The 22510-nt window shown below is 47.4% G+C and overlaps 1 protein-coding gene across 1 annotated transcript; it reads right to left on the bottom strand.

The window, feature by feature from the left end:
- Positions 1-9072: 9072 nt before the first annotated feature.
- Positions 9073-20694, bottom strand: CD2 (CD2 molecule). The gene is made up of 5 exons (XM_018077034.3): positions 20580-20694; positions 17479-17775; positions 14903-15145; positions 11478-11597; positions 9073-9436 (listed from the first exon to the last, which is right to left on the bottom strand). Exons 1-5 carry the CDS (start codon positions 20638-20640, stop codon positions 9228-9230), a joined length of 930 nt encoding a protein of 309 aa, XP_017932523.2. The 5' UTR covers positions 20641-20694; the 3' UTR covers positions 9073-9227.
- Positions 20695-22510: the final 1816 nt, after the last annotated feature.

Raw genomic sequence — 22510 nt, forward strand, 5'->3', positions numbered from 1 at the left:
TGAGGTGCTGGAGCGTGTCCAGGGAAGGGCAGCGGAGGGGGGGAAGGGTCTGGAGCACAGGTCTGATGGGGAGCGGCTGAGGGAGCTGGGGAGGTTCAGCCTGAAGAAAAGGAGGCTCAGGGATGACCTCATCACTCTCTACAACTCCCTGAAAGGAGGTTGTAGCCAGGTGGGGGTCAGCCTCTTCTCCCCGGGTAACAGGTGACAGGATGAGAGGAAATGGCCTCAAGTTGTGCCAGGGGAGGTTTAGATTGGATATTAGACAAAATTTCTTCACTGAAAGGATGGTCAGGCTTTGGAATAGGCAGCCCAGGGAAGTGGTAGCGTCACCATCTCTGAAGGTACTTAAAAGATATGTAAATGTGGCACTTAGGGACATGGTTTAGTGGTGAGTTTGTGGTTGGACTCGATCTTAGAGGTCTTTCCAAACCTAAATGATTCTATGATTCTAAATGTGTTTGGGGATTTTTTTCTTTTCTCTTTTTTCTAACCCCCATATCATCCCCACATGTGGAAACAGAATCTCACCAGGACCTTCCTCTACTCACCATCAGCTTGCACCACTGAACTTCTGTAGCCACCACAGTTGACACCATGGGCTGGAACCAGGGGGCAAGGAGTGATTTACACAGCAGAACAGAATAAGAGAAATAAAGTTATGAGTCCTTTAGAAACTAAACACTTAAATGTATTTATGCAGATGCAACCTGCAGGTTAATGTGCTTCCCAAAAAAGACTAGGAGAGGGGCAAGAAGGAAGGGTAGAGACTAACAGCACGTGGGTTGTTCTATGGTTCTATTTAAAATAGGGTTAGGAAATCCTTGCATCCTTAAAAACAAAAGCAAGCCAGTGCTGCTCATTTGGGAGAGTGCTTTCAGTTCCTTGTTGCCCCCTGCCTGTCTGGCGTCCCCGTTCCAGTTCCTCCACCAGAATTAGCAGTTTCAGATGTTCCAGCACCCCTGCTGTGTGAGGAACAAGGAAGCACATACAGGACAAAACCATTAGAAGCTGGGAAAGACCTAAGACGAGCTGCAAGGTCCTACTCTCACCTCTGCCCTTATGTTGCCACTCAGCCCCAAACACATCTCGAATGCTGAGTCTCTGACACTGGGTTTTGACTTTCAGAAAACACGTTTTCTCAATGCACTCTCTGGGAAAATTCGAGGCAGCAGACAGGGAGGTTTGACACGTTGTGGAAGTGGCAGGACAGATCTGAGCAGCTGCAAGAGGAACAAAAACCTGATTCTGGTTGTAGGGAAGATCACAGACAGAAAATAGCAACTAGTATTGTGTTTCAAACACAAATAACAGAAATCAGGAGTTTAAGAGAAGTCTCTAGTAATGACCACTCTCCTTGGGGGCAAAACAAGGTCTAAATTAGATGGGCAGTTAACCATTATTCTATCTGTGCATTGGGCTGATCTCTTCTACAGTCACAAAATACACTCTACTGGGGGAAAGTTCATGAGGGCCATCTGAGTTAATGAGTTTGAATGAGCTCCCTTTAAGCCTGGCCTGTGATAAACAAGCCTGACATAAACTATATATAAAGCCTGTAACAATAACAGCTTTTCCACTGCCTGTTCTAGGGAAAAGCTTTATGGCCCCAAAATACTCCCAGGCCTGTTAGTCGGGATGTAAATTAATGCAAGGAAGGAGTAAAAGGCATGGGAGGAAGGGCACAGAGCCGTGGCTGAGCTGTGCTCATGTGGTCCCACTAGATGACAGCACCAACATGTTTTTGTCACCCCGTGCTCACACCAGCACCAAGCAGGCTGCTGCAGGCAGGACACCTGCTGCCTCCTCTCCTTGACCCTGGAGACAGTCGATAGACCAGCTGAAGGAAGCATTTGGGCCAAATCTTCCCAGACAGGGCATTGCACAGGAGCTGCTAGATAGTTCTGTGCTGTAAACTGCCTTCCCTGCCTAAAGGTGTGCACCAAAAGCTGACTAATAGGTGCTGTGTTCTGCATCGCTAAACTGTTGTCTTCGTTGTATGGCCAGCCCACAAATTCCCCTTCTCCAGGGAGTCCAAGAAGCCATCAGTTCCCTGAGCAGCAAAGGTCTAGCTGCCCCTTGAGCGTGAGCCTGGCTTTGTGTCCCCTCCTCGAGCCACACTGTTCACCACCCGAGGTAGAGACTTTAGCCCAAGACCACTGTAAAGGGACAGCTCTGGGTGTAAAAATTCCCATGCTTCATGCACACAACTCACCTCAGGGAATGCTTTCAGAGGCATGTTTTAGGCAGGCATCCGTCCTGGCCCGCTCTGGGCTGTACCTGACCAAAAGGCTGACCCTAAAGTGATGGTAGCTCTTGCCGAAGCTGGCGAGAGACCCATGGCACAGATCCACAGCCCGGGTTCCTGGCTGGCTGCCACACCATCTGCAGACAAGTTCCTGCTTCCAAGGCGCGACTGCCCCATGAGACCGTCCGCTCGCTCTTCACATGCCCACAGGACACTTGGAGCTGGGACAAGGCGCGGAACAGCCGTCCCACACTGGAGATGAGCCAAGTGCTCCAGGCTCAGACAGCTGTGCCTGTCCCCAGCCTCGGCCCACGGAGGGTCAGTGCCTGCAGTGCAGTCTGCAGAGCTGGGCTAAGCCTCACCTGTCCCACAGTGAAGTATCACCTACATCATTTCTTTCATCCCACCTTCCTACAGGAGGGGGTTTTTTCCCAAAAGGATGAAGTATCTTCCTTTTATACCTCGGAGAAGCAGAGCTTTTACTTCCCTTCTGGTCAATCTAGGCCTGTAAACCATTCTTCTATACTATTTCCTTCAGCAGCTCATGCCCTTTAAAACTCCAGGAGAAGGAGAGGGCCAGCAGTTCTCGCTGCTTAACATGTGTGTACATATGTTGAGTCAGTTGAGACAGCTGCTTTGGTGCCTGCCAGTACTGGTGCACTTTTTCATCTCCAGATAAGATATCATGCCTGCATTTGCCTAAGGTGCTCTGTCACAGATGTTCTTCTCTGGCACAGATGCTTTGAGACAAAGGAGATTCACAGCTGCTTCTTTTACAGTTGCCTCTCCTCACATGTTGACATGCCCTCTAACCCTGGCGCCTGTGGTTCTTCAGAGATGCAATTTAGTGGTTTTCCAGTGTAAGGGAAATCCAGTTTTCCTGATGTGATGCTGCCAACATCAACAGAGATGTCTACTGCAGGTAACATTTGATATTCAGACACGTAATATATCCAACCTCTTTTCCCTAGAATATACCAGGTAAACTGTACCTGTGGTACAGGGATGCCACAGAAGAGGGGTGGGATGGACAAGAACTAACCTGATAAGAGAGTGTAGTTTGGCAGCAACAGTCAGGGACATATTTGCTGTTCTCAGCAGCATCAGACTAGGCAGCCCATATGTGGCCTAAATTTCTAGGCAAGATGAGATGTCTGATAAAGGAAGAGGGTGGGGACACCATTTATTTCCACCCCTTTTCCCTTATTAAGCAGACTTCCCTTTGGAAAACCTTGGGTTCCTAGGAACTCCTCCAATACTCGGTATTTAATTTCCACTGCAAGGCCTAAAGGCTCCTACAAGTTCCCTTGCTGTGCAGACAAGTTTCCTTCCCGACAGCGCTTTTTTAAAAAACTCCATGTTACCCAGTTCCTCTTTTGCAGTGGCTAGCTTTAGGCTAAGCCTGCCTTTTTACAAGTGGCTAAAAGAAAAACAGAGTCTATAGAAACCGTAAGCTCAGCAAAAGGGTTTCAGAGGTTTTGCTGGCTGAGCTTTGGGTTTGAGGTACAGGCTCTTCCCTTTCAGAGTAGGATCCACGTCCTCATTCTGCCATTCACTCGCGATGGCCCTGGCTACTGAAATCACCGAAGCCAACTGAAACGGAAGGTTTGGCTGCTACAGTGACCGGTGTGTCTGCAGCACACCGGCCTTGCAGTCACCCTTGCCGTTCGTGCACAGCCATTCTCGGAGACACAGCTCCCTCAGGTGGTGCCTTTAACAGCTGTAAAACCTCCAGGAAAGCAGAGATGGAAGAAAACAGCAGTGCCAGCATAAACCTGCAAGTACTCCCTTCTCATACAAGTGGAGAAATCAGCATCCCACTCCCAGCAGGAATATTAACAGGAGCATCACAGGAGCATCACAGGTCTACAGACCATCCCTTGCTCTCCCACTTGCCAGGGCAGGGCGAGCCACCAAGGGACAGGCAAGACACACCATCATTGTGAGATGAGGGATCAGGAGTAAGAACAGAGCAGGGGCAGAGCAGGGCAAGCCCCCAGTCCCCTGGCACAGAGTTTCTTTCTAGGGCAGGAGCGTAGTGAGTTTCTTCCCAACAGGATCCTCCAGAAAACCTGCCAATAAACACAAGGGGGCTCTGGGGCACCCAGCCAAATGGGGAGTGGGCTGAAGCAGGCTTTGGGAAGAGCCCATCATGGAAGCACTTGAGGTGCATGTGTGTTTCATGAAAGAAAAGCTGGACACCAGGGCACCCTTCCATAGGAACTTGTTGGCAAACAAGAACTCCCTTATTTCATTCCCACTATTCACAGGAAAGCTCATTTTGCCTTTAACAGAAGAAGAGGGGTTTTTTAACTCCAATTGCTAACAGCAGCAGTCCTGGACATTTCATCCTGTGGCTCTTCAGGGGCTAGTTGTCCTAATGCACCAGCCTTACCACCTGTCGCCATTTCACGGGTGTTCAGCCAGGGAGTGCCAAGCACAGGAATGCTGTTTTGGGATGCCCGCAGGCAGGTTTGTTTCAGAGCTGTTCCCCTGCAGGGGTTTGCAGTGGCCATGCCCAGCACATGTCTACTCACACCCCTCTGCTTTGCACCGTGCTCGCTCGCCTGCCCCACGCCACGGGAAAGGGCTGGGAAGGAAAGCAGGTATTTGTGTGGGAGGCCAGGCAGCAGCCCGAAACACTTGCCTGCTGTTATTGTGTGGGTATAGAAAGCGTGTGGGAAATGCAACCAATGAGCATCTCTGTTGTGGGGTTATCTCTTCCTGTTATCTCAAAACTACATTTCGGATACACCGAAGGCAGAAACTGTCGAACAATGTCACCCACACCAAAGGTGGGTCAGGCAGCGGCTCCTCAGTGCTGCTGACACCAGGTGGGCAGGATAAACCTCCCCTCAGTCATTTGCCTGCCCCAGTCTTTGCTTTCTCTTTCCCTCTGCAGGTGTCAACTGGCAGATCACTCTGGTGATGCAGAGGCCAGGGAGGGAGAGCAGGGCCTGCCAGCACTGTGGGCTCTGGGCCGATGGCACTCACCACATGCCCAGAGAGACTCAAAGAAGGGGGAGTTGGCATCAGCTGTGCACTCCCCATGCCAGAAAGCAGCAAAGAGGTGTAGTACCTCTGTCAGAGCCAGGGATCACTCCTGACAGCGCTGGCAAAGGCTGCCAACAGCAAAGCAACCTGAAGCAGGGCTTCTCAGGGTAGGCACAATCACAAGGCATGATCATGATCATGCTTTGAAGCCATGAGGGCACCTTGGAAGTCCCCTCTCCTCCCTTAGGCTGACATGTGCATAGGTGGAGTCCTGAGGTGTCGTTTGAAGAGGAAAAATAAACTGCTCAGAGTGGGTGTTTTGTAGGAAAGGAAAGCTAGAACAGACAGTATTGCTGCAATGGTGCTGCCTGGGGAAGGGTAACAGGAGGTGAGAACAAGGCAGCTGGTCCTCAGATTAAAAAGGGAGGGGGAAGCAGGAGGCCCAGCAAGGCATGCAATGCATGCCCCTGCCCAAAGGGTAAATCCCAGTTCAGATGAGAGCTCTGCATGGAAAGACACATTCCAGGACTGCAAGTCAGTGTCTTTTCCCCATAGCATCATTTCAGCAAACATCCCAAAAAAGACATTTGTACTAGCCACAGTTTCCTTCTTGACCTTTGACTGGTTCAGAGTTTTATTTTAGTTCAGCCTGGACAGGCTAATACCCAAATGACACACAAGCAGATCTTGTCTGCTTTACTAGAAATGCCAAGTTTGGGCAGCAAGTGCTGCTTATACCACTGGGGTGAACTAACACTGGGGTAGAAGATTTTTATCTTCTACAGAACCAACCATTTTTTTGTGTGTGCCTGCTCAGCCTGCCCATCTGGTGAGCACTGCAGAACCACAGCACGACTACAGACCTGCTTTGGGCACGGGGCTGCACTTCCCTCCCATTCCTTCAGCGCTGGCTCTGCAGCACACCACCAAGCAAAACTGCCCCCTGCTAATACCCAGGCAGCATGAACTGCATCTCTCTGAACAGGGAGGATGAGGCAGCACATGGATAAGGACAAGCCCAGCATGTCATTCATCTTATCTCATCCCCCTTAAGAGAATGGGAAAAAACTCGTCACCTCCTATGACTCACTTTGGATGCATCTACGAAAGAAGAACCAAGAAATGCTACAGCAAGCACCACCAGAGCCAAGCACTTCCTGTTATTTCTTAGGTCCCAATGTCAGCTGATTTTCCAGAACTGAAACATCCTCTACAGCATAAAACCTGAGATTTGAATACTCCATGACACGCATTTCAGAAAAATTGCTGACTTATCAAGGATGCACCAAGTGGAATTCACACTGTACAAGTATCACCCACTGCAGCATGTCAGGAACAAATATGAGGCATCACAAAAACAATGGTGGCTATCAAAGAAAAAGGCACCCATCAAAAATAAGTATTGCCCTGGTGAGTTTTCCATTGCACAGGCATATGCTGTGCTCATAGTACTTTCTTGCCTGACAAGGACTGTGTTTTGGTGTAAGTCCACCCAACAGGGCTAAATTCAGCTCTTCTTTGTTTAGCTTTGAGCCTCTTGGCATGTAAGATGGAAACATTCAGCTGAAAAAAAGTCCCATAACCCAGAAGAGCCCTCAATGAGTTGGCTGAGGCTGGTTACAGCAATGGGGTGGAGGGCAGCATTAAGACACACCCCTCCACACTTCACTCATGCCCACTGCTGTGGCCTCTGTCCTGCCCTGTACTCAGGTGCCCACTGGCAGCCCTGCTCCCCAGGGAGGTGAGCCAAGGGCAGCTCTTGGGTGTGCTCAGCCCTCTCATGTCTTAAGCTGAGACAATAGAGGTTTCCACAGTTCATAGGGTTGTCTCAAGCACAGTCTTGAAGGCAGGTTTAGACCCAGTTTGTGACTTACAGTGGAAAAGCTTCTTGCCTCCCATTCCCACCCTGGGCATGACTTAGCTTTGTGCTGCAGTTCCTTGCTGGAAGATGAAGCACAGCTTTGTGCCGGGCCAGAGTCACCCTGACATCACCTCACACACACACGTTGGTGTTCCCCTACAAGGAGCTGTGCCAAGTGTCACCCCACCAGCCCCAGGCAGAGGAGGGCCCCACACTCAGGTGGCAGCCAGTACCTCCCAGGGATGATGTGAAACCTCCTGCAACCACAATTCTGTGGCCCAGGGACCAAAACGGTTTTGTTGCCTCCTTTGTGTCAAAGTAAGATGACAGATACTAAAGTACCAACCAGCACAGGTGTGGACTAAGATCCTCTCCACCCAGTCTTTCTTTATTCATTCACTGCAGGGATATAGAGTATGGTATGTTACAAAATAAACCATGAAATGTTTACCAAGTGCAACTTTAACAAGTGAAAGCCCTAAAACAAGCTGCAGGAAGGCAAGAGCAAGTAACACTCCCAGGGCTGTGTCCAGTGTCAGAGTTCAAGAGAAGTGACTGAGTTCTGGAAGAGGCAGAGACCTCCTTCTCCTGACAAGTTACTTCCCTTCCCTTATACCAGAAGGGTATACCAGTCAGATTTCTGAGCAGAAACAAAGGATGGCTGGTTTATCTCCACTGGAATGTGTAGGATAGTCAAGCCTGGTGTTCTTCTGCCTAACACCAACAAACTAGCTGGATGTCTCATACTCTGTGTCTCTCACAGCTCTCTCCTCCTTCACCTGCGCTGCCTCTTACACCAGATGGGCCAGTGTACCCATTCAACCCTTGCTCTGAAAAAGGCCTGTCCTCTCTTGGCCCCTCAGCTGTAGAGAAGGTTTATGAACATCCCCAAGGACCAGAGGAGTGAGCAGTCTCCAGCCCACAGAGGGTGATGCAGGTACAGCTACCACAGTTCAACCTCTCCCTTTGAGAGGGAGGTCTCTCAGCAGCTCTCTGTCATCACCTTGTTGTATGTGAGGTGTTTCTCAGCAAAATGAAGAAAAACGGTCTCTTCACCCTGAGCAGAAGGACCTGTGACAGAAAGCCATGAGAATTCAGACAATGCCACCAGTGATCAGACTGCTTGGCAGTTCATAATGCTTGTTTCATGAGCCAACAGGTACCAGAACTCTTCTAGGAGAAAAAAAATTGTCTGGATAGCTAAACAGGCATGTTGAGAATAAAGGTTTGTTTTATTTGCCAACAAGTCACAGAAAACTGAGCTGAAACAGTCATTGGAAGGGCATTGTAGCATGTTCTCCTGGCCCTCAGCAGGACGAGGATGCTTCACAGACAGTTGTCTCATCCACCCTTTGAAACCCCCAGTGCTGGAGATCCTCTCCCAGAGGAAACACTATTTCAGTGTTTCATCTAGAAAAAAAATATCCTGACCTAACTCTCCCTTGCTGCAGTTTAAGCCCATGGTTTCTTGTTCTAAACACAGTGGAGAAAGGGAAAAGCTTATTCCTTTCCCACTTGTGCTTTTCCCGCGCAGGTGCTTCAAGGCTCTCGTATGTCCTTTCAGTGTTTTCTTCTCTGCATTAGATGACACTGATTCTTTCAACTTCAGGCAAGCATTTAATTACAGACAACTATTTTTTGGTCCAGGAGGCCATATATTTGTATTTGATGCTGAAGCCAGAGAGCTGTCCTAATGAGTGGCAGGAGGAATATACATGACAAAACCCTGTAAGATCCATGGGTCCATTTTTATCAAGAAGAGCTTTCGCTTCTTCTTGGTATCAATCATCCAAAAGGCACGAAGACAACAAAGTGCGGTAAAAACAAGTGAACCACAGAAAGACACAGGCTTCAAGGCTCAATGCTCCATACCCTAACATGGAGACACATGAAGAAAAATGGCCACAGGGATGAATGCCCATCACCTTGAATCTCCTCCACCGGGTCTCTTCATCTCCATTTGATGCTCTCTCTCTCTCTCTCTAATTTTCTGCAACAAAAGCTGTTGTTTCATAGCTGAGCATTACGCAAGGCTGGGCGGGAGGCGCTCCCGACTTTCGGAAACTTCCTTTCCCCCGGTGAACGGCGGAGCAGAGAGACGACCATCCCTCCTCCCGGGATGCACGTTTAAGGTCTTTCTTTCGGGTGGTTCGGAGTCCGGGGCTGAGTGCGGGGCCGGGGCCGCGGGGGCTGTGGCTGCTGCTGCCCCTGGGGCTGCGGCAGCGGCCGCTGCTGCACCCGCACCTGCTTCGGGGTGGGAGCGTAGGGCGTCGGGGGCAGCTCCCGCATCGCCCTGTCGCACTCCGCCGGCAGGGTCTGCATCATCCGCTGCTCATCTGCAACGACAGAAGGACCCCGCGCTCAGGCACACGCTAAGAAGTCAAACAGCCAGGGAAATGTCCTTGGCCCCAAGCAGGAAAAGGCCGAGTGTCGATCTTAACCTGCCGCTCTCAAAGGTGTTCCCGCTATCCCAGTGAACAAGAAAAATCACCTCTCCCTGCACATCCCGGGACAACGTGGAAGCTTTTTTTTGTCTGCCTGGCTGAGATCAAGGTGCCTGGAGCATTTGGGGCAGCTCTGCCCTGTCTGTTGCGGGAATCAGCTTTGTCAGGGAGACCCCAGTGGTCATCGATAGCCTGAGCTGCTCTGTCCTCTTTTGGAGGCTACTGAAGGGAAAGTGAGATGTAACACCAGGAAGCTACATCAAAGCACTCTGCCCTGCCATTATCCATGCTGGGATTTCCAGATACCTGGAAGCCAGAGATCCCTTTTCCCAGCATCAATTTTCTCACATACAGAAGAAGAAAATTCATGCCAGCTGACTTCTGATCACTGACTCATCATTCTGAAATGTCACTCAGCTTAATTTAGGGATTGAGGGATTTACCTCTTGGGACGCTGAGTTGGCCTTAAGCACACACCAAACTGTTTCAAAGAGGCTGGTCACCCTCTTACATTAGGTCTCATTTTTCTAGATGTGTTTCAAAGAGGCAGGTCACCCTCTTACATTAGTTCTCATTTTCCCAGACTCGTTTTCTTAATTCTTGCTGAATCCAAACCCAGGAATTGAGGATATGGTGTCACTGCACAACTGAAGGAGTAATCTATACCACTCAAATGGGAACAGCTATAATGTAAAATAACACTCAGATGGCTGAGCTCACACCAGCATTGCACTCACAAGGTATAGCAAAACTTCTGAGACAACATCCTGTGCTTTCACTTGCTGTGAGCTCTCTCAGAAAATAGGAAAACACTTGCCTATTCTTCACAGTCACAGCTTTAGGGAAAGCAGGAGAGCCATGGAAAGTTACCTGTGCTCGGGTGTGGTGAGGTTGCTCTCACCTCAGCCATGGCACTGATCATGCTCACCCTTGTTGTCAGCCTGACCATTGGCATCTTTGAGGTACAGCTGAGGTTTCCTTCAGGAATTGCCCTCTTTATCTTGACAAAGGCTGCTGTGGTGTACAGAGCAGCTTCTACGCCCATTTTGTAACTCAAGAACTGACTGACACAGAGACTAGCTTTTTTTTGAGACCACATAGGAAGCCTCACACAGTGTGAGGGAAGAACTCAGAAAAAAGCCTTTAAACAGCCTCTGCCAGGGCAACCTTCCTCCTGCTGTAGCCTCCAGGTAGGCCAGATGACTCTTCCTGAGCAGGAGCCCAGTGTCCTCTGCCCGCCCAAACCAGCAGTAATGCCCAGGCTGTGTGTAATTCAAAGCAACCTCTCTGTCAAGTCTGAGAACCCACTCTCAGAGAGGACTCTGGCAGAGTATTTCCTGTGGTCTGAAAGAGGCATGAATTTTGGACAACACATGAGATCTCTGCACACTCTGAAAACTTCAACACTTTAAAAGTGCCCCAAGTTGGACCTCCAGTGTTGACAGGCCTCCAAGGACATTGTTTGCAGAGGGGACAAAGTGCTGTGAGATGCCTGAGGAAACACATAGAAAAGCTGAGCCCTTCTTGCCCCTGCTCACTATCTAGACTATTTCTGCATGTTACTAATGTTGTTAAGGATCTGAATTTTATACCACATAAATTTAATGAAAAAAAATCTGCTGACAGACTATCTAAGTGTATATTTTAGCCCCATGGATGCTCCTGACTGGTGACCTTGGCCAAGTTTTAGAGGAGCAATTCTTCCCCCACAAATAAACAAAAGGGCTTGAGAACAAGAAGTCCTTTGTTCAAGGCATTTATCAGAAAGTGAGACTGGCAATGCCAGCTGATCTGCTCAGATTCACCATGTGCTAAAATCAGGTTATTGCTCATGACAAGGCAGAGAGCACACTCCTGGCCACAGGAAAGTTCAGCGGGAAGCTCTAAGATTTTAGGTGTCTGGGTAGTAACATAAAGCCCCTTAAACACTTACCATCACCTTCACGCCTTTTTGCTTTCCTCCTCCTGATACAATAAATAAGCCAAATCACAAAGATGACAAAAACGAGTGCACCGCCCGCTATGCTTAAGATGAGATAAAGGTCCAGCTTGCCTAGTTAAGAGGATGAAAGAGGATGTTAGATAGAAGGAAATAACTTGCACAACATCTACTTAGAATTCTGTATTTTCTTCCATTGACTGTAAAGGCAGAGCATGCCTTTTCTGGAGAATTTTGATTGCTCCATAATGGATTCCAGTTCTGCAGAAAATTGAAACCAGAGCATTCATGTGTGCCAGCTCATCTTATTTAAATTACCACAAATGCCTGGTTCTTGCTAGCAATGGACCCATTTACGGACAATGAGCATCCAGGCAGTACTCAACATCTAACAAAAATAAACTTCTTAAGTACTTTCTACTGAGCTGGAAACAGTGAGACTAGCTTGCTTTCACAGTATTTTGGTACTTCCTCTTCAATTTTTGGCTGTACACAAATTAAAAAAAAAAAAAAAAAACAGTAAAAAGGAAAAGAACATAACCAAATACATCACAGTCTCAAAACGAGAGTTTGGTTTGCCTGTATGCAAAAATTTGTATGAGTCTTCCTGTTCCTTCACCACAGAAGGTTTGCTGGATGCTGGCCTTCCTTCACCACCTCCTGCTCAGGCTGTCCTCCTGGCATTCAGTGATAACACTGGAGCACGGGTGCCATGGAGCTGAACCCAGCAGATATGCACCTTCCTTGGCTTATTAGGGCACAAAGCTCCAAAGGGGGCACCACCACTGGTACCACCCTTATCATTCAGTGGGTGTGCACGTGGAGAGCAAAGAGCAAGGACACAAATCTGAGATGTCTGCACTATAAAGATCACCGTCAGCCTGGGCTGCCCCAGTGGAGAAAAAAAAAAGATGAGTACCCTCAGGGATGTGGTTATTCTCACCTGTTTTAGCTGCAAAAGACACCGAGGTGTATTTTGCCCTTTCTGTGCCTGTTTCTCCCAGCTGACTGTAAGAGGAGCCCAGGCAGATTCACATATTTTCATACACTTTTCATACACTTTTCATACACTTGTATGAAAAGTTAGCTGAGCTGAAACCCACCTGAAGCATGCCTTGCTTGCTGGAAGTCAAAATTCAGGGTGATTGGCTTTAATTGCAGGGCCAAGTGTTCAAAGAGGATAGCAGGGTTGGAAAGAGGTTCAACTGCAAGGTGAGGGATTTTTAATCCACTATGGATCTGGCAGACTCTTGCCACCACACAGAAAGGTTTGAGGGGTTTTTAGTTTGAGGAGGGAGGGTAGTGCTAACTGGGTTTAGAGGTTTTTTGGTGTCTGAGAAATGCCATATTTGTACCTTAAAGATCAGTGTGGCAAACCTTTCATTTCCCTGTTAATAATGTGAGAAAAAACCAAACTCTCCCACCCAACTCACCTTGTGAAAGAAGAGCATTTCAAGGGTGAGAAGGAGTGAAATCTATGTTATCTAGCTGATGGCTAATGTCTGCCTATACCAGCAGTACAGGTGGGCCTGTTCTTGCCTGGCTTGTTCCCTGGCATAGCCAGCTTCTGCCAGCATTTCCTCATTCAGACAAGGTGTTTGGGATAGTTTGCCCTGCTGTAAACAGCCCTAATCCAGCAGCACACACTCATACCTCTCGTCCCTTCCCAATGCTAGCACTGTGCAGTCCATCAGGTCAGGCAGCTCATGCAGCAGCAAAAAACCCACCTTGTTCAGCTATATTAGACATCAGGAGGGTTCCTCAGGAGGCAAGGGCATCACCGGGGAGCAGAGACCACCCTGTCCCTCAGCTCTGTGCCCTTCAGTCAGCCTCAGCAGTAAAACCTATATACCTTAGGGCTTGTTCCCTCCCTCCTCACACCATGGGCTGACAGATTTGGACTTTCCCTAGATTCACTGTGGCAGAAATAGATGGATATTGGAGATACTGAGCCAGCTCTCTCAAGCCTGCCCCCCACACCCCTCCACTAGCTCCAGCAGGAACCTGGAGCCAGGGAATGCTTCAAGCAAAGCCCTTGAGATTGAGTGGGATGAACCCAAGCCCAGCAAATTCAAGGACTTTTCCCCAGTTATGCACTGGAATTCCGAACTTTGAATGGAACACCACATCCAGTGTCATACCAGTATAATCTGTCCTTTGTTTCTGCCTTAACTTTCAGAACTTTTACTTGGGGCAGGAGATGAATCACACAATGACTTCTTTTGCGTATTTAATAATTTTTCAGCGTGACCCTGACCATTTAAAATGCAATCCCTTCAGTTCTTTTGCTGCACCTGTGATTTAGAAAGATGATACTTCAACTGAGTAAGAAAAACCATAGAAAGATCACACTTCACCTGAGTGAGAGAAACCATGGTACACTTGAGCCATCCTCACCTGAGCCATGCAACCCCAAAGCTTAGCTACATTCTCCATAACTTCTCTCCTGATTTCTAGGCCAAGCTGGAGAGTTCAAGCAGCTTATTTTTCCCCTTGTGAGAGCACCCTTCCACATCCACATGTGGCAGGCAACCACCACCTTCATAGATATGATTACGGTGAGGAGAAAACACACAGGTGATTTCTCCATTATGAGGATGTAAATCAAGAGCAAATCCTCTGAAATCAGTGTTGTGGTTCCATATACACACGAGAAGATCCCAGGCCATATTTTCCAAAAATAAACTGTTAATTTATGTTGTGGTAGTTTGTGTAGTTTTATACTATATTACTGAAGACAACTCTTTGGCTCTGGACCACTTGACTGAAGTCAACCTTTGGGAAGCACCATTAGTTTTAAAGGAATAAAGGAGGATAAAAATTAAGAGGAAAGTGCTTTCTGCCTTTTGCAGACTGCTGTATGTCATTAACACACTTTCAGGCCCACTTCCCTGCTTTCTTCTTTACTTCATCAGTCTACCACTAGTGGTGGTCGACACCACTCAAGTCTATCAGGAAGCTGACACCAAAAAGTCTATTAGGGTACTTCTGGCAGCTTTTGGCAGAAGAGTCAGCAGTGATGGAGGGGAGGGAGAAAATGATGGGATAACCAAGGATCTCTCTCTGATTCGTTCACCCTGAGACAGCCTGATCTGTCTGGGAGGCTGAAGTTTCCCTCAGAAGACTTCACCTCGAGTGGGAGCAGCACTGCAGTGCGTCCTGGAGACCTCATTACCACCCACAAGGCTCTTGATTCCAGAAAAACCTGTCCCACTCTTCCTGCAACCCCCAGACCTCACTCACATCCCGGCTACCACAGCAGCATCAGCTCCCAGTAACTGTGCCAACATTAGGCTCCCAGTACCGAGTACCCAGGACCATCAGTGCTCCTGGCACCTGGACCAGTCCTATGTGTATGTGCAACTGCATCAGGCTGTGGGGGTCCTCCCTAGCAGATTCTGACAAAAGAAAGCTCTTACCTGAGCACTTAATTGCTTTTTCAACCATTTTTTCACTGACTTGGTTCTTAACAGCACATCTGAATGTCCCAGAATGCCGTGTCTGCAATTCCAACATGGCTGCATTCTTTTGGATTTTTCTGCCATTAGGTTGAGTCAGTTCTATAGTAAATTCTTCACCTTTAGCCTTGTGGTCCACTTCACACTTGACAGATACAGTTTTATTCATGCATTCAGTGCTGAGGATTGGCTGAGGGACAGGCTCTGAAAAAGAAGAGAAGGGACAGGCACATCTGAGATGGTTTCTCCTTTTGAAAACCTCCATTATTAAGCAGAACAGAGAATTAACCCCAAATAACCAGATAATGAGAATGAACCTGCTAACAGAAGAATGAAGAGCAAATTAGGCCTCTACTGCAGAAGTAGTATGACCATAATAAAGAAAGTGCAGTGCAGTAGCCTACATATTTGGCCCAGCAAAGCAGAGCTGCACCACTGTGGCTGGGCTGCTTTCAGTCTCAGCCTGGCTCACAGCCAGCCAGGCAGGTGAAGGGAGGAAGCTGGGATTCCAGGGAGGCAGTGGATGGCAGGTGCTCAGAGCCACAGACCCCTCCAACTCCAGCCCCCGTGTCTTGGTGAAAATGAAGTTGGCCCTGCTCTGCCTGTGCCCATCGGGAGAGATTCTCTCTAAAGCAGGAAAAACAACTGCTTATGATGCTCTGTGTACTACCAACAGCACTCAGCCAGCTCAACAGCCACAGCATGAAAGCCCATCAGACCAGAATGGAAAACACAAAACAGACACCTCAGCTCTCAGTGAGGTTGTGACAGAGAAAACTGATTTCTGTCTTTTCTTACGCCCTGCAAACAACCAGTTACATTTTGGTTCCAGTTTCTCTATCACTGGTGGCATTGAAAGAGCCAGAAAAGCCTGTGGGGTTTTTCTCGACTAGGGGCAACTGGTAGGGACAGCAAATGGAAAAAAAAATATTTCACAGAATATTCTGAGTCGGAAGGGACCCACAAGGATCATCAAGTCCAGCTCATAAGTTAATTGCCCCTACAGGGATCACACCCACAACCTTGGCATTGTTAGCACTGTGCTCTCATCAACTGAGCTAATCTCAGAGTCCACCTGTTAGACCAAGTAAATAAAAACCTGCCAGGGACACCTTTAGTTACAGGCAGTGTAAGTTATGGAGATCATAAATTTTAAAGCCAGTGAGGGCTGTTCATGGCACATGCAGTTTGGGTTCACACATGACATCTGCAGCCACACTTTCCCTGTTAAGTCCACTCCTCTTCTGCAAACTGTAACCAGTTATTCAGGGGAACTTCCCAGCGTGAAACACTACAGTCCAGGTGCTGGTGATGGAGTTGTGTTAGGATATCATTGAAACTGTGTTTTGAGTTTTTTTAACAACTGTTTGCCCAGCCCTAGTAACAAGGGGGTAACCTCACTGACAAATTACTCCAGCGCCCAAGAGTTACTACAGGACTTTACTTCCAAAAATGTGTGTCAGAGGTAAGGCAACCTCTCTGCACAGCACTGCTGCATAGTAGAGGAAATGATGCAGCACACAGCTGGGTTAGAACATTAACCTTGACCTGAAACAAGGACACCCCAATGACAGTTCAGTGGCTTAAAACATGAGCAAACAGCATCAGGCCCTGATGACTTTCTGAATCTGTTTGCAATAGTAGTTCTCAAAGTAATGAGACACCCTCACTACTCAGCAGCCCCTTAGACACAGGGCTTCCCATTGCACAGAAATCCTGCTAAAACCATTCCAGCTGTCGTTGCTGCCTCATCAGGGCATCATTTCTGTAGTGCCAGCTGGTGCCCAGGAACTTGAGAGGTTGGCAAAGGTGCGTATGCTGGCTGAAGAAGGACAGAGCAAAACTATCTTCTTTTGGGGGAAAAAATACATGCTGTCCTACAGCTTAGAGGCCTGGAGAGGTGGCAGCAACCATAAAGGAGCAGAATAACCATCCCCCATCTTCCCTGCTCATCTGAAAAACTTTGGGCTGCTACTGCTCTGATCCTTAAGGACAAGGTTCAGCAAAGGCTGCCTTCGTGCTTTGAGCCTATGCAGCTGAAATCCCCAGGTGTGTGCTTAACTGTGCTTTGAACAGCATCCTGCTTCCAGAAATCTCTTGTGGGAACCCAGCAGCCTACATGAGGTTTCTGGAAGCAGGATGCTGCCGGGAGCCCAGCCCCCCTTGCAGGGTGCTGCCCCAGCCCAGGGTCCCAGCACCACTGGTGGTGCTGCAGGAGGGCCAACCACACCCACTCTGCTCTCAACACAACTCTGCTCACAGCTGCTTTCTTGGGCACGTGCAGAAATCTGGTGGCTGACAAGCAGGGGAGCCAGAAAGAAGGCAGGGGTCTCAGGCCATCTATAAGAGCAGGAGAAGGGAGAAGAGAGGCAGACATCTGTCAGTGGCGGGAGGAAGAAGGTATGTCTTACAGAAGTCCCCCTGCCCCCATATCAGAAAGGAGGGCAATGAGTAGGAAAGGCTGCAGGAGAGAAAAAAAAAAGGACCAAATCTTATTCAGCTATGCTGGGAATGGTATGGGAAGAGCAAAAACTCACCCTGAACAAAGAAGCTTGTCTTTTCTTCTGCCTTCCATTTTCCATCCCGCTCATAAACAGTCACTGTGTAATTTCCACTGTCCCCTTTCACCACCTGACGTATTTGCAGAGTCCCATTTTGGAGTATCTTACACCTGCACTGGTCCTTGTTCACAAAGTACTTAACATCATTATCTTTGAGCTGAACCAGCCTCTGTCCATCTCTCTTCCATATGGCATGGTATATGCTCCCAGGAGCAGAGATGCTGAGAAGAACCGTCTCATTCACTGCCTTGTAAAGCCGGTTGACGACAGAGCCTGTTAAGGGAAGCACAACCAGCCCATCAGTGGTCTCCAGCAGCCCTCACTGCCATGCTCAGCAGCCACAGCAGTCACCCAAAAGGTTGTCATTTGCTCCTCCTCAGGTTGCCTGAGCGTCTCTGCATTACCATTGCCATCTTCTTCCCCTGCTCCAAAGCAGCTCTTGGTTGTTTGCTAGATAAATGTCAGCATCCAGTTTAATTCTGAGAGGCAAGAAAGCTAGGAGTCCAGCTTTCAAAAGCTGACTTTTTATACCCTGGCTGACTTACTTGGAGTGACTCTGGATGCCAAGATTCATGGCTGCCTATGTATTTAACCCTGAACTTAACCCTTCCTGAAAATAAGGTCGCTTTGGTGTGTTTTGCACATGGCACACGCTGGTACCCAGAGCACCCACCACTGCAAACGTTACTGCAGGCAGCAAGAACACAGACCAGCAGTGTCCCTGAATGTAGGATCTGTTCAGCAACAACAGTGATAACAATAATTATAACAACAGTGGCCTGTGTCAAGCAGTGAGTGAGTGTAAGGCACTGAACGGAAGGCAGACCCACTGCAGTGCCCCCTCCTCAACCATCCCAGGCACCCTGCCCCACTGGAATGTATCCACTTGATTTTCCTAGCACTCGACCCTAGTGGGGCAAGTAAGGCAGACAGAAACAAGCAGTCACTCACATCCTGTGAACTGACAGGGTGCTGGAAACATTACAAGATAAGCAAAGGCGAAAAAAACCCTTTTCTCTTTGCAGGTCTCCTTTGTTGACAGCTGCCTTCTCCAGAGCAGTTCAGAGTAGGAGCTTCCCAAAGGACTGGGAAGCACTTGAGCATGGGGCTGCCAAAGGGGATATTCAGGAAAGCCAAGGATGCTAAAAGTCTACACCAGAGGGGACAACAGGCCCTTCGGGCCATGCCCAGGCGTCCTGCCCGCTCCCCTCCAGGCTGCTTCACACACGGCCCTTGCAGGACCCACCCCACACTTTCAGAGTGCAAAATTTGTTGGGAGGTCATTTCAAGTACTGTCCCCACCCCCGAGGCAGGTGGAAAATCTGCAGGAGGAGGTAGAAACCTGCGTGCAAGTGTCAGGTGGGATAAGCTCACCGGCAACCGACCGTGCGCTCAGGGCCACGGATTATTTCATTTCTCATTTTCTGATGCTCATTCCTCCTCAATTTACGGGATAAAGCCAATCAGCAGGAAGAGCTGATTCTGCTCTAATTTTATATACTTTAAGCACGTTTTCCCCACAGAGAGAAAAACTATGCTTTTGCGTATTTTTTATTACAGTGCTTTATTCCTGGTATCTAGGATAATGACAAACTGCCCCACAGAGGGGAAACTGAAATCCAGCGGCTATTTCATTAAACTAACAATATTAGATATAATCAAAGAACTAAAATGCTGTGCCTCTGCAACAAGAACATTAATGCTGTAGTGCTTCTGGGCACATTCACCTAAATTCAGTCTAAAGAGAGGCTGTTCTTTCAGCATTGCCTTTCTTACAAAGTATTTGACATATCTAATGAAATATCCTGAAATCAAGCTATCAACTAAACAACCTTGGAAACAGCTATGACCCACATAGGCGACACTACAGATTATACCCAAATATTTGAATTCTGACATTTGTTTCTGCTCAGTCATGAACAACTATTTAGAGCTAGTAACAGGATTTCTTTGCACAACAGAAACTACTTACATTTTCTCTCTGAAAGTAAAGGAAAAAAGTAATCTGGGTTTGCAAAGATAATTCAATGGCACCTCTGTGAACAGACCAATGAGACACAACTATCTGATCCGTACAGTTTTGCTAGTGGAAAGCTGAGTATCCCACACATATACTAAAAATCTGTTTAGCTAATTAAATATTTCTGTTAAAAAAATGTCAACTGAAATGTACTCCAAGGGGCAGAAAGATCTGAACTGAGAGCCCAGAGCTCACTCACGATCACAAGAAAGAGTTAGAAGTTCCCATAGTAGCTTTAGAGAAGGAAGTAAGTCTTTGAAACAAGTTTTCCACTCAAGGGAATAGTCATCATTTCTGCTGAGGAACGTTTCATAGATCATGTACATTAAAAAAAAAAAATCCTTATTTATCTATTAATTTTGTTCTGAAGGAAAAGCAAAGCATTAAAGAGCCATACATACAATCTGCATTGGAATGAAACAGAAAAAAAAAGTTATGCATGCTTGTGTTGTCTCCATCTCTTATAACCTTCTCTAATCTATGAGTTAACACCCTAATTAAGTTTTTAGATTAATATTTTAAAAAATAATGAGAACAATAATGTGCAAAATATATAAAAGATGCATTTATTTGCTTGCCGTTTTCACGTTTTAGACCTCAACTCCACTGAAGACACTGAAATACATCACTCTGTTAATATTTATGGAAGAATATAAATTACGCTTTCAAAAGATTTGTGCATCTTCGATAAGAAAAGGAAATTACATGCGATAATGCACAGTGAACAGAGGATCTCTAATGTAGTACAAGCTACCTTGAGGGTAGAAAGAAAACTGCATGCTGACATTTCTCATTATACATGTGTCAAATTAAGGCTCATTAACTTAAAACCAAAACTCTTTACAGCTTATTATTATAACTGGAATATGAAACTCAGGTCCTGCCCTCCCCCCGGCTGAAAATTAAATCAAATAATAATAGCAATAACTCAGATGTCTTCACTCACTGGAAAAGTGGAACTAGTGTCTTATCAGTAACAGCCCACCAAGTTGTAAATGGCTTAAAATGCAATTTTAACGTTAGCCCAAAAGAGAAAAAAAGGGTAAGAAAAACTCACATTTTACACTGGAAAATAAAAGCAGCAAGCACTTGACTAGGAAAATCCTCCCAAAGTTCATTTTCAGGGTCAAAAAAAAAAAAAATCCACTGTCTCCTTGTCTAATGACAGCTCCTGGCAGGTGAAAGGATTGTCTGCTGTGAGCAGTCATGGGACGTGTCAGTACAGCCCTTGTGCCCTCCTCCCCTCCTCCAGCTCTCACCCCGGCACTTCTTGTTTCTAGCACAGACACACATACACACAAAAAAAAAAAAAAAAGGGGGGGGCAAAAATACCTCTCAAAGGAGGGCTTTGTCAGGATGGGGACAATGTGTAGCAACAAAGAAAAATGTACATTCAAGGCAGGAACACCCCTGAGGTTTGCCCACCCAGCTGGAGGGTCAGCTGAGCCCTTGTCCTCTTCAGCGCTCACCCAAAGAGTTCAGCTCCAGCATCCACGTGCCACCATCCTCAAGAGATGGATGCAGTTTTTGGGTGGGGTAACGATGGAAATCCTTCTTCTCCCCTGTAGTCTTAGCAGCAAGGGGACAGCAAGCCCAGGACCCCCCGTGAGGACCAGGTGCCTGCTGGCTGTTGGACAACGTTTGCAAAGGAGACACACTTCTCTTGGAAACCATCAGGAATCAGCTTCACATCAACACCTGATCCATGAGGGGCTTGCCAGTGCCACAAAGGCATCCTGCAGTCGGGGCCAGCATCTGGGCAAGCTGTGAGAGACGGATGAGCATGGAAGGGGATGAGAACACAGCCTTGGATGTAGCCATGAACCATCCCTGAAGCTGGCTGGTGTGGGAAGGAGCACGAGGAAAGAAGCTGTGAGGAGGTGGGGGAGCTAGGTGCAAAAACATGAGAAGATAATAAAATCTTTATTCCTGATTCCAATATGAAACAGATGGAGTGGTGAGGATTTTGAATCTTACCCTCCTCAGCACAATTCCTCCGGCTACAGTGGCCACTGAAATCTTCCAGCTTTTTATCACAGGTGTAGACCAAGAAAGAAGACAGTAGAACAGCTGTGGCACTGGAGATGTACAATATTTGATAAATCTTTCTTGTTCATTCATGCCATTCTTCTTCCTTGAAGTTAAAGGAAGGTCTTGTGAGACATCTCCTCTTCTTCAGCTTCATCATTTTTTAACCACTACTATTGAGGTAAAAAACACTTCTTTTTGCAAAAAAGGAGAAAAATTTATCTAAGATAAAGTGCACTAAAGTCACAGTATTGCTGCCTCTAAACCAAGCTTTTCTTCCTTCTTTCTGTTATTATTTCCTCACAAAGAACGCAGAACAGAGGTACACACAAAAGGAGAGAGGAAACAACAGGAATGAGATGACATTTCTGTGCCTGACCTCCATCCTCTGTGGCAAGTTGAGAGCAGCCAAGAAGGTTGTGTTGATCTGTTGGACACATCTGCTTCCAGCCCAAGTGCCTAAATGACTTTGGGCAAAAGGCAGCAACACCAATCTCTCCTGCCTTTTTTTTGTTTTCTTCTTTTTTTTTTTTTTTTTTTGCTGTGTCCATCAAGCAGAGTGGAGGGAGGCCCCCAGCATGCTGAAACCACTGCCACACTTTGCTCAGCTCCTTTCTTCCTCAGGGAAACATCCTTCAAAGCCACTACTGGCTTCCAGTGTCCCCCCTGCATGTTGTCAGTTTGTCACACGCTCGTACTGTGAACACGCTGGGGCAGGGTCTGTCCTTCTGTTCTGAGCACACACAGCCTGCTCAGTGCCATCCTGCTCACAACAAGCTGCCTGCTGTGGAGATGCAGGCAGAAACTGGGACTGGTACAAATGAAACACAAATGGAAAGATATGTGTGTGCGTGAAGAGAAAAGTGAGGTAAAGCTCCATGGCAGTAGGACAAGGTGTAAAAGGATTCCCTGTATTAAAAATGAAGGCCATGACTTCCAGTGAGTCAGTTTTTCAGGCCC

This window comes from Manacus vitellinus, unplaced genomic scaffold (assembly GCF_001715985.3).
Source record: "Manacus vitellinus isolate BGI_N305 unplaced genomic scaffold, ASM171598v3 scaffold_35_pilon, whole genome shotgun sequence".
In the NCBI taxonomy this organism is placed as follows: domain Eukaryota; kingdom Metazoa; phylum Chordata; class Aves; order Passeriformes; family Pipridae; genus Manacus; species Manacus vitellinus.